Source organism: Hippocampus bargibanti, linkage group LG11 (genome assembly GCF_051943395.1).
Source record: "Hippocampus bargibanti isolate YZ-2025 linkage group LG11, ASM5194339v1, whole genome shotgun sequence".
In the NCBI taxonomy this organism is placed as follows: domain Eukaryota; kingdom Metazoa; phylum Chordata; class Actinopteri; order Syngnathiformes; family Syngnathidae; genus Hippocampus; species Hippocampus bargibanti.
Genome location: NC_142744.1, coordinates 3,376,269 through 3,388,928, shown reverse-complemented (window position 1 = coordinate 3,388,928; position 12,660 = coordinate 3,376,269). Strand labels below are relative to the sequence as shown.

The window sequence follows — 12,660 nt, the reverse complement described above, 5'->3', positions numbered from 1 at the left end:
TATTTACCTTAGTGATGGATCCTGGAAGTTGTGATATTGCAACAGCAACAGATGCAAGCAGACACACTAGAAACATCATTAATAGCTGGTTCTCTTGCTTGTCTTTTCTTTTCAAATTGAACTGATGGCTAGTGCGGGTTATTTGGGGAGCCTGATTGATGGCAATTTTAACCTTGCAGTCTACACTCTGCCTATGAACTGTCAAAGTTGAAACGAGTCCAAATTTCACTGTTTTGTATCCATTTTGTCACTCTCTCTCTCTGTGGTCTGCCTGTCTCTTTAATGTTTAAACTACCTTCCCTCAATGCTGCGTTCTTGACCAATCACGTGGCGTTAACCGAAGACTGGGGACGGGGAATAGGGGACCAAAACAAGCTGGGTGCCATTGTCTTTTAGGAGAACGGGCTCGTTCGCGAACGACACATCGTGACAGCTCCGTGTGTATCCCGAAAAATAGTTTGTATGCCAAGGTAAAAGTTTTCATAAATTGCATGTTCGTAAACCGAAAAGTTCGTAAGCCAAGGGTTTCGTAAACCGAGGTATCACTGTATCCTGCATTTTGTTTTGAAAATCCATTCAACAATTATTAGTATTGCTCTTGCTACATTGAAAAAAAAAATAGAAAAAAAAATCACATCTGAACGGTTGAGTTGTGGTGGGGTGTGTGCAGAGAAGGGAGGTGCTTTTGCCCTTTCAATCTTTCATGGCGATGACGTCATGGAACGCGGTACGCTACTCGAGGATAACGCGTCGGTCACAACGAGACGCGACACAAGAAAGTGACATGAAAGGAAGCGGAGGGGAGTCGAACGGTGCATTCAGGTGCGCTCAATTTGGTCGAGAACTGATTAACGGTTGTAAACCGAGGCATGAAAAAACAAAATTTTTGGTTGAGAACCAAATTGGTCAAGAACAGAGACGTTCGTAAACCAAGGTTTGACTGTAATACCAGTTATCTGTAAGGATGAATACCCAAAACCTGCTAGCCAGACTCCTTTTTGTGTGAAATCAGTTGTATATCTATTAGCTATCTGGCTGGCTAGATGGCTATTTATCTAGCTACCTATTAGCTATCAATTAGCTGGCTAGCTGGCTTTCTATCTGGCTAGCTACTGTAGCTTTCTATCTATTCAATCTAACTGGATAGCTAGCTCTCTAGTTAGCTAGATATTAGCTGGCTATCTGGCTTTATATCTGGCTAGCTACTGTAGCTTTTTATCTATTCAATCTAACTGGATAGCTAGCTCTCTAGTTAGCTTGATATTAGCTATCTATTAGCTCTGTATTAGCTGGCTAACTGGCTTTCTATCTGGCTAGCTATTGTAGCTTTCTATCTACTCAATCTAGCTGGCTAGCTAGCTCTCTAATTAGCTAGATATTAGCTATCTATTAGCTCTCTATTAGCAGGCTCAGGAAGTCTTGTTTTCGAATTGATGACGATGCCTAACGTGACGTCACGGAGGGAACGCCCCTGACCGAGAACAATGCATTTTGGGTACTTTGTTTGGTCTGAAAACTTCGTGTTGATCCATGTTGATGGCGAAACACATACATAACGCAATGGTGAATCGTTGTGTGTTGCACCAAGACTACTATTTGATACTAGTTGACACAAATTCCCAGCACACAAATCAGCCCATTTCAAATGGAACTTGTGCGCCATCTTGTGCATTTTCTGGGACGCTACAATGGAGTCCTGACGGCTCGAATTGATACAGAAGGACTTCTTTAATCGATTGCAAACACTTATGCTTTTCTTTTCAGAACTATTTGAATCATATTCATCACTGGATGAGTAACAAGAAAGGATCTTTTTCCGAATCTGAACTCTCAGAAGCCATTGTTTTGATTCTGGAGCAAGGCAGTGTGTGACCAATAGACGTCATTAACAAGGGGGTGGGACTTTCTGAATCTACCCAGTTTTCGAGCTCATTTTGTTGCAGTTATGGGACACGGAGTCATTTTTATTGGTGTTTTGCATTTGACTAAAACTATCAGCCTGCGTGTTTTGGGTATTTTAGATGCTATAAAACGTTTTTCTGATGTCAGTCAGGAAATAAAAAAATGGCGTGGGTTGTCCTTTAAGATTCTGCAGAAGTGCTAGGTATCGCCCGTCCCTTGTCTTCCTGAGCATCCTGATCCACGGCCGCCTCAGTGTCCGTCACTGCTAGTTCCTGCTCGCCGTCCCTTTCTAAAGAAGTGTCGGGTGCTTCGAAAGACTCTCCCCCGAGATCGCTTAGTTTGAAGTAGCCCTTACTGTTGGAGCGCTCCAGGCGAGGACAACTGAAGCGCCTGACCCGCTCAGTCTGGTGGCACACGTTCACCGACAGGCTGCAACGACGTGCTGACCTGGGAGGGTCCGTGAGCGAGTTGAGAGACAGGCGTGAGCCCATCGCCCTGACCACCGGGGACGGTGGGAACAACTGGGGCGGTTCAGGGGCAGGTACGTCCTCAGCTCCAGGATTGGTCTTTTCTTCGTCACCCTGCGCTTCCTCGAGATGATCCTTCGACCCGATCACGTCGTCGTCCTCCGCCTCGCAGTTATTGAGCTTGATGACCGGCAGGGTGAAGGCATTGACCGAGGAGGTGACGATGGAGGTGGGGTCCCACTGGCGGAGCTGAGGGGCCTCTTCACTGCCGTTGCTGTAGTCCTTGTAGATGCTGTACACGGTGTCAGTGAAGGTCTGTACGTCCTTGGACCAACTCCGCGACGGACGCCTGAACACCTCGTCACTGCCCAATGCGACAGAGGAGGGCCAGGAACTACGGCCCGACTGGTGACTCCCCGATGGACCCCCCGCGCTCTTGGACTGGGTGTAGTTTACCAAACCGTTGAGAGGCGAGTACTCCTTGGAGCGAACGCCGTGCAGGTCTATCACCGTGGAGTAAATGTCCCTCAGGTTGATGATTTTAGTTTTCTTGTCGCGGTTCTCGTGAAGGACGGCATTGGCGCAAATGAAGAGGAAAATCCCGATGCCCATCACCAGGGGTCCGAAGACTTTGAGGTTGTCCGAGTACAGGTAGTTGTCGAGGAAGTTGCACAGAAAACCGCAGTGGGCTGGGGACGGAGCCAGGTCGCTGATATTGGAGTGGCTCTGGTTCAGCGGGTTGAGAGAATCTCGGCCCACGTTGGAGGATGCGTTGGGACTTTGGGAGTAACTCATCCTGCCGTGGTGCACTCCCGTCCGGCGGCGCTCTTGATATTGCTCCTGGTTCTGGCTGGGCCAGTACCCCAGAACAGCCATGGAAACGCCCACCATGAGGACAACCAGCCCGATGGCTGCAACCAGCCCGGCCGGTGAGCAAAGGTTCAGTTTTCCCTTCACCACCACCACGTCGTTCTTCTTCTTCTTCTTTGATTTCCGCTTCTTCTTGTTCTCGGCGCGGTTTTTGGAGCGCAGGGAATCCTGGCGCCGGTTCATACGCAGCAGGCCGCCCGTGGCGATCATGGCGCCGCTCTTGGAACGGGCTTGTCACTCGACCTGGAGAAGTTGGCATAAAAGGCAGAACGTGAGGGTCCGCGTCCAACAGATGGCAGGCGCTTGCTTGCTTGCTGTAAATGACAGATTAGATGCGTAATCCTGATTTATCACAGCGGATGGACGGATGGATTAGCAAATGAGGTTGCGCCACCAGATGTTCAGAGGGAACAATTGTTTATAATACTAGATTTTTTTTATTTTTTTTCATATACAGTAAAGTCTCGTTATATCGATATCGGATATATCGATAGTCCCGGTTATATCGATATTTTTTTGGACTCCCTTGAATATCGATATAACGAGACTTTACTGTAATATTTTGTTAATTTTTTTTGACCCCCTTTTGACCCTAACCCTATATCTATCTATCTATCTATCTATCTATCTATCTATCTATCTATCTATCTATCTATCTATCTATCTATCTATCCATCCATATATATCCATATATATATATATATATATATATATATATATATATATATATATATATATATATATATATATATATATACAGTAAAGTCTCGTTATATCGATATCGGATATATCGATAGTCCCGGTTATATCGATACTATTTCTATGCACGCACGGAGAAAATTACATGCAAACAGGGTCGGATATATCGATAGTCCCGGTTATATCGATATTTTTTCGGACTCCCTTGAATATCGATATAACGAGACTTTACTGTATTTTATATATATACATATATATAATATAAAAGTCGGCTGCCATTTTGTAGTTAGGAGAACGGGCTCGTTCGCGAACGACACATCACTCATTGTTGCGCACCGTGTGTATTTCGAAAAAAAGTTTGTATGCCAAGGTAAAATTTTCATAAATTTAACGTTCGTAAACCGAAAAGTTCGTAAGCCAAGGGGTTCGTAAAACCGAGGTATCACTGTATTGCATAAGAAGAGGATTAAAAACAGTGCTCCCACTCGCCATCATATTTCATATTTGTCATTCTAGTCTAAAATCAGGAATGTCTGTATTTGATCAACACTATTGGCAGAAGTACAGAAAATACGTAGGATATTTCCGACAACCATTGACACAAAGTCAACAAGTACGGCCTCGGGGAGCACTTGAAAAGCGTGTATCTTGCAAAAAATAGAACCGCCAGCGTTTATTTTTAGCTTTAGTGGGCGAGTCATTCCAGTCGGGTTGAACCTCCCGGCGGTAAACGCACCACCTCATCTGTATCAGTCATCAAAAAAAAAAAAGCCAATCTGATACCACCGGATTTATCCGGTGAATTTCGGGAACAAGCAGTACTCGGCTGTCTGGTTCCTGCTACACTTCTATCTGGATGTTGATCGAAATATCCAAGTCGGTCGGGCCTTGGCAGCCGTGATGTGTCCAGACAGGAGGTCAGCGGGAGTGATGAGCCCACCTACGCCCTTTACGCCCTCCCACCCATTCGCCTTCCTGCTCTCTGAGCGAATCAATCTCAGCATCAGCTCGCCTTGAAATGACACACACATACATGGTTTTGCTACCTGTTGGTAATAATAATAATAATAATAATAATAATAATAATAATAATAATAATAATAATAATAATAATAATAATAATAATAATCTTCTTTTCCTTTCGGCTTTTCCCTTCAAGGCGTCGCCACAGCGAATCAGTGTCCTCCATCTTTAGAGGTTTGATCCGCATGTTTGTTTTGGCCAAGCTTTTACGTCGGATGCCCTTCCTGACACAACCCTCTGTATTTATCCAGGCATGGGACCGGCACAAGAAGACATTCGTGATGTCACGCCAGGACGTCTTGCCTTGCTCGAGAATCAAAACAATGGCTTCAGATTCGGTGAAGATGCTTTCTTGTTACTCAGCAAGTTATGAATATGATTCAAATAGTTCTGAAGTGGAAAGCATAAATGTTTGCAATCGATTAAAGAAGTCCTTCCGTGTCATTTCGAGCCATCAGGACTCCAATGTAGCGTCTCAGAGAATGCACAAGATGGCGCACAAGCTCCGTTGGATATGGGCTGATTTGTCTGCTGGGAATTTTTGTCAACTCGTATCAAATAGTAGTCTTGATGCAACACACAATGATTCACCATCGCGTTATTTATGTAGTTTTTTTTTTTCAACACGGATCAACACAAAGTTTTCAGACCAAACAAAGTACCCAAAATGCATTGCGTGTCACTTTCTCGGTCAGGGGGCGTTCCAGACGTGACATCACGTCACCGAATCGTCACCAACTCGAAAACAAGACTTCCTGAATATTCAGCGCGAGTCTTAAACCGTAAAATATAGCTACATATGCCGTGGAATCTTTGTAAAATACGCTCAGTAGAAGTCATTTGAAGTGATTTTACAAATTATGGACACAACTTGTCCAGCGGCGTCGGTTGTCCTTTAAAGCATCACCTCCATGACATCTGCCAATCAAAATCTAATTGATGAAGGCAAATTATTCACATTTGACCTCGTTAACTTGTATGGGCAAACCTAATGAAATGCCTGCTGCACACATGTAGGGGCGTGAAGACTTAATATCAACCTTAATATGGTGATTACACCTTTATAATTAATCTGCAATTGGGCAAACGACGATCTTTATTACCTAAATATAAATCTTGGAGGGGTAGAGGGGTTAAATGAAGGGGGCTTCTGGGGTGGGTGTGGATCGTTTTGCGTGTCTGCAACGCTGCTTGGTTCGGGTCGAGTCTATAACGTTGAAAGACGAGGAAGGTGGAGGAGAAAGAGGTGGAGGGTCGAAATGGGATGTGTGAGGGGGGGGGGGGTCTTTAATTTAACGCGACGTTTCGATGTTCTGTTGACATTACAGCACATCTGTTTCCCCTCCGAATTTGCCGTCTTGTATATCTGTCAACGCACGTGTGGGTCGCGCTGAAAATGTCCAGAAAAGAGGCTCCTCAAAAGCACGACCGAATTTGGGGCGCAAAGGACGTAGCGAATCAATAAATAAAATAATAAATACAAATAAAAAAACAATAATCGTACGCATCAGTGAAACACAAAATGTATGTTGTAAGAATCGTTAAAAATAAAAAGTTCGATATTATCGTTAAGAACCGTGATGCGTTTAATGTCCTCTTTCATAAATGCGACACGGGCAATCCAATCCAATCGGAATTAAACACACACACACAAAACAGATTTTAGAAAGAGATATAAAACGGTCTTACCTGCTTAGAAATTGGGGGCATCCTCAAAAAGGGGTATCATCGTCGATGTATGCCACTTTGGTGGTGGAGCTGCAAGGGAGAGAGAGGGGGGGGGTAAGATAGAGCTCCGTGCTCGCCACAATGGATGCGCCTCGAGCTCAAAGGCAAAAAGGAAGCAAAAGCAAAGCAAGTCAGACGAAGCAGGGGCGGGCTGAGCAGGAGAGGAGAAGAACTGCTCTCATTTGTCATCTTTGACTTTTACAGATGATGACAAGAATCCATTGTCACACATTTTTATCTCAGCTCGTGCAGAGCCTCGTTGTGTTTAAGGTTCGAGTGTTGTCCCAAATCGTTTGCTTTCTTGCGAGACTTCAGTATTGAGAATTGGATTCATCTATCATACTTTAAAAAGGGCAGTCCCTGAAAATAGTGTAATAATAATTACAGTGATACATTGGCTTACAAACTTAATTGGTTCCCAGATAGAGTGTGTTAGGCGAAAAGTGTGTATCTCAAACATTAATTTCCCATAGGAAACCATTAAAATGAGAATAATTCGTTACCAGGTCCCCATAAAACATAATTTTAATTTCCTACTTTTACTACTTCTACTCCACTACTACTTCTAATTTTCTAAGCCTTAAAACTACACAAAATATACCTTATTTTATGTATCATAAATGTGCTATGGTATTATAATTAAAGAAATAAACTGTACTGTATAATCAAGTCGTTTTATTTACCTTTGTGATGGTCGTTGATGGCTTGATGGAATGGAGCGGCCGGTTTCATCAGCATTAAACACTTGATGAGGAACGTAAGTTCTTCTTTCACCATCTTGAGGAATGATCCCTTGTAGGTGCTTTCTCTGCGATAATTTTACCTTGTTCCTCATCAATTGTGTTCTGTTTAGCTGGGTTGATAGCTTTTTGCATCAAGTGTAGACATGGCTTGTACGGGTTATTTGTGGAGCCTGATTGATGGGATATTTAACCTTGCAGTCTACACTCTGCCTTTGAACTATCAAATTTGAAACAAGTCCAAATGTCACTGTTTTGGCAGATTTGGACCCCGGGTGTTGATTTTGACACCAGTACCATAACGTGACAGGTCTGCTCCTTGCCGTTTTCAGTTTTTTTCCCCTCTCTAACCCAATTACTGCGCTGCTCCATTTCCAGCCGTGCTCGCCAGCTGTCAGAGACGCATGGTTGCCCCCGACCAACCCCCCCCCCCCAAAAAAAAACGTCTATCTACCTCCGTAGCCCCGCATCGCTCCACTGGCTCCCCTTCGTTCGGCTCGCATGTGATTATTAAATCAGATGGAATTGGCAAGGTGTTTGATTGACGAGCAGGTGACACGGTGAGCCCAGATGGCGAGCGGCGATGAAGGTCAAGCCTATTGAAGTGCTTTGGTGAAGCCACTTGCAGACGTTTATGGTGGCCTGGTGGGATTTGTTGACACATCGTGGAATGTGGATCACTGGGAAGTAATCACGGGCAGGCCGGCGTTGACTTATTGTTCTGCCGCCGCAACGGACGAAATAAATCCACAGTGTGACAAGTTGTTCCCCGGCGAAGGCCTTCCTTTCTGGGGCGGCTCAGGTGAGTTTAATTACACTGGGACGTCTCGCCAGTAAATGATTCAAAGTCATTACGACAAGTGGGAAAAGTCCACAGCCATAAGTAGTCCTGTTCTTTTGGCGACGTTCTCAAGGTCCTGAGGCCAATTTATCTACCCATCCGTCTGTCCTTCCATCTCTGTCTCTATGCTCACACTCTCTCTCTATATCTCTCACTCTCTCATTCACTGCCTCTCTGTCTCACTCTCTCACCCCCCTCTCTCTCACTCTTTCGCACCCTCTATCTTGCTCTCTCTCACCCTCTGTCTCACTCTCTCTCACCCTCTGTCTCACTCTCTCTCACTCTATGTCTCACTCTCTCTCACCCTCTGCCTCACTCTTTCACTCTCTGTGTCTGACCCTGTCTCTGTCTCACTCTCTGTGTCTCACACTTTCTTTCACTCTGTCTCACTCTATTTCTCTCACACACTATCTCACACTCTTTCTACCTCGATTTCTCCCCACTCTCCCACTCTCTGTGTCTCACTCTCTCTTTCACTCTCTGTCGCAATCTATTTCTCTCACACTCTTTCTTCCCCTCTCTATCTCTCTCTCTCACACTTTCTGTCTCACTTTCGCTTTCACTCTATTTCCCTCAAACACTCTTTCTTCGTTCCTCTTTTTCTCCCTCTCTTTGTCTGACTCTTGTGTCTCACTCTCTCTTTCACTCTATTTCTCTCACACACTCTATCTCTCACTCTTTCTACCTCGATTTCTCCCCTCTCTCCCACTCTCTGTGTCTCACTCTCTCTTTCACTCTCTGTCGCACTCTATTTCTCACACTCTTTCTTCCCCTCTCTATCTCTCTCTCACACTTTCTGTCTCACTCTCTCTCACCCTCTATCTCGCTCTCTCTCACTCTATGTCTCACTCTCTCTCACCCTCTATCTCGCTCTCTCTCACTCTATGTCTCACTCTCTCTCACCCTCTGCCTCACTCTTTCACTCTCTGTGTCTGACCCTGTCTCACACTTTCTTTCACTCTGTCTCACACTCTTTCTTCCCCTCTCTATCTCTCTCTCTCTCACACTTTCTGTCTCACTCTCTCTTTCACTCTCTGTCGCACTCTATTTCTCTCACACTCTTTCTTCCCCTCTCTATCTCTCTCTCTCACACACTTTCTGTCTCACTCTCTCTTTCACTCTATTTCCCTCAAACACTCTCTTTGTTCCTCTTTTTCTCCCTCTCTTTGTCTGACTCTGTGTCTCACTCTCTCTTCCACTCTATTTCTCTCACACACTCTACCTCACACTCTTTCTTTCTCCCTCTCTCTATCTTTTTCATTCTCTCCCCGCCCCAAATATTACTTTTTTTTCTAAAAAAAAACTAAACTTACAAAAATGTATGTATCTCGAAGTATGCTACGGTGAAGACATTGTCATTAAAAATCAGAGAAACAATATTACAGTAAAGTCTCGTTATATCGATATTCAAGGGAGTCCGAAAAAATATCGATATAACTGGGACTATCGATATATCCGACCCTGTTTGCATGTAATTTTCTCCGTGCGTGCATAGAAATAGTATCGATATAACCGGGACTATCGATATATCCGATATCGATATAACGAGACTTTACTGTATTTATTTTTGGGGTGTGGTGGGGGATCGGAAGAGTGCTTCAGAAACTGGTAGTCTGAGTGAAGAATTCTCCATAAGAGCTGAGTTGGCGCAGACTAATTAGGATCCTCATCAGCAGGATTCTCTTGAGATCGGTGGCCATGTTTTTGTTTTGTTTTCTTTGAGTGCGGCAAGGCCACAATTTGTGCAATGGGGATTCTGCTCGCCTGGCCGCCAAGATGCCAGTGGGATAAAAAATAGAATTTTCTTTCATCTCTACATAATATAGGTCATCTCTTCTGGGATCAACAAAAAAAAACCATCTAATACGATGGGATGGAGGGAGGGGAGGGGTACTTTGTTTCCCCATATGGGCAGCATGGCGAAAACGCGCTTAGTGCATCTGTCTCATTTCCTAAATTCAAAGTTTTAAACCGCCCCCCCCCCCCCCCTATTTGCATGTCAATAATTATGACCGTGATAGTCAAATTAAGATTTTTGCACTTGCATTTCATTTAAAAAAATGTTTTACTGAATAGCTGAATAGTCTTTTATTATTTATGGTTTTATTGTTCTGGTGTTAGGTCTTTTAATTGTAAAGCATCCTTGGGTGTTTTGAAAGGCGCTTGGAAATTAAATAATGAATTAGCTGGCAAAATCATTGTAATCATGAAATATAAACAATAATATTTGAAAAATATTTTCTGATTTCATTCATTTTTTTTAACCTGAAAAAAAAAATACTATATGCACAAGACAAAGATGAAATGGATGACTACATTTTCTTAATGTTGCATGCCTTTCTTTTTCGATTCCAGTGCCTTTGGGAAGAGGAGATCGGTGCTCGGTTTCCATGGCAACCATTTCGCATTGCTCGGCAAACGACCACGGAACACGTTGCTTTTTGATTGGGGGGGGGGGGGGGCACGAGTGACAGCTGATGGGTCGGATATTTTTCTTGCTTGTCAACATGCACACTCTGCAAAAAAAAAAAAAAAAAAAAAAAAAAAAAAAAAAGTGATGATGTAGGGAAAATGTCGGAATATCAGTTTATGAACCTCTTGGCTTAGGAACTTTGCAGTTTATGAATTTATGAAAAATTTTCCTTGGCATACGAACTATTTTTTGGGATACACACGGAGCTCCCACAATGAGTGATGTGTCGTTCGCGCACGAGCCCGTTATCCGAAAAAGAAAATGGCAGCTGGCTTGTTTTGGTCCTCTATTCCCCGCAGAGAGAGACAGAGAGTGACAAAATGGACAGAAAACAGTGACATTTGGACTTGTTTCAACTTGGATAGTTCAAAGGCAGAGTGTAGACTGCAAGGTTAAAATTCCCATCAATCAAGATGGTGAAAGAAGAAGGCTACGTTCCTCATCAAGTGTTAAATGCTGATGAAACCGGCCACTCCATTCCATCCATCAACGACCATCACAAAGGTAAATAAAACCACTTTATTATACAGTACAGTTTATTTCTTTAATTATAATACCATAACACATTTATTATACATAAAATAAGGTATATTTTGTGTAGTTTTAAGGATTAGAAAATTAGAAAGTAGAAAATTATGTTTTATGGGGACCTGTGAACGGATTATTCTCATTTTAATGGTTTCCTATGGGAAATTAATTTTTGGGATACACACTTTTCGCCTTACACGCTCTGTCCGGGAACCAATTAAGTCCGTAAACCAAGCCAAGAAATGACTTCAGTCTTCATAAACTGTAAGATACTGAAATGCGTCAAATTAAAGCCTGTGAAAGAGACATGCTACTCGTCTTCAAGCTAACAGGAAGACAAATAATGGCGGCGGCAGGAGAAACAAATCAACATAAACAAGGAAGGTGACCGTTCGCTGGCACACAACCAAATGCCGTTTCATCACCTCTTCCTGTCGCCCTCAAGAACGCAAACCATCGTCCGCCGATGTGTGTCTGCATGGCGGAGGTGGTGGCGGGGTTGGAATGAGCGATGGGCTGCGTCGCCACCACAGTGTCGGGAGACAACAACATCTCTTCTCGCCACTTGATGAGAGTGATGCATTGTAAATATTCCGAGGGCACTAAGTGGCCTCATAAACGCTATTTATTTGATTTTGAACTGATTATTCTTTACGAGCTGCCTTAGAGCAGTAAGCGGGGGACACCCTGAACCAGTAGTCAACCAATCGCAGGGCACACAGAAACGAATACATATTTGCGGTTGCACTAGGATCAATTTGGAGTGTTTAATTGGCCTGCCATGCATGCTTTTGGTATGTGGGAGGACACCGGAGCACCCGAAGAAAACCCACACGGGCCCCGGGAAGAACATGCAAACTCATCACAAGGGAGGCTGGACCGGGTCTTGAACTTGCGACATCTGCACTGTGAGTCGGCGTGCTAACCACTCGACTACCGGGTTTCCCGACACAAAATATGTTTTTGCCAAGTCAATATAAAATATCATATTTTTGGTGGATAAGGCGCACTGCGATTGAATTGTGTATTTTCTAACTTTTTTTTCCATATACAGTGAAATCCCGGGTTACAAACTTAATTGGTTCTCAGACAGAGTGTGTGAGGCGAAAAGTGTGTATCCCAAAAATTAATTTCCCATAGGAAACCATTAAAATGAAAATAATCCGTTCCCAGGTCCCCATAAAACATAATTTTCTACTTTCTTTTTTATTTTCTAAGCCTTAAAACTACACAAAATATATCTTATTTTATGTATAATAAATGCGCTATGGTGTTATAATTACAGAAATAAACTGTACTGTATAATAAAGTCGTTTTATTGACCTTTGTGATGGTCGTTGATGGCTTGATGGAATGGAGTGGCCGGTTTCATCAGCATTAAACACTTGA

At 43.5% G+C, this 12,660-nt stretch overlaps 1 protein-coding gene across 1 annotated transcript; it reads right to left on the bottom strand.

Annotated features, from left to right (window-relative positions):
- On the bottom strand, positions 1-6,840 carry tmem200cb (transmembrane protein 200C, genome duplicate b). The gene is made up of 2 exons (XM_089008271.1): positions 6,651-6,840; positions 1-3,482 (listed from the first exon to the last, which is right to left on the bottom strand). The coding sequence occupies exon 2, from the start codon at positions 3,447-3,449 to the stop codon at positions 2,082-2,084; it is 1,368 nt and encodes a 455-aa protein (XP_088864397.1). The 5' UTR covers positions 3,450-3,482; positions 6,651-6,840; the 3' UTR covers positions 1-2,081.
- Between the last annotated feature and the right edge of the window lie 5,820 nt (positions 6,841-12,660).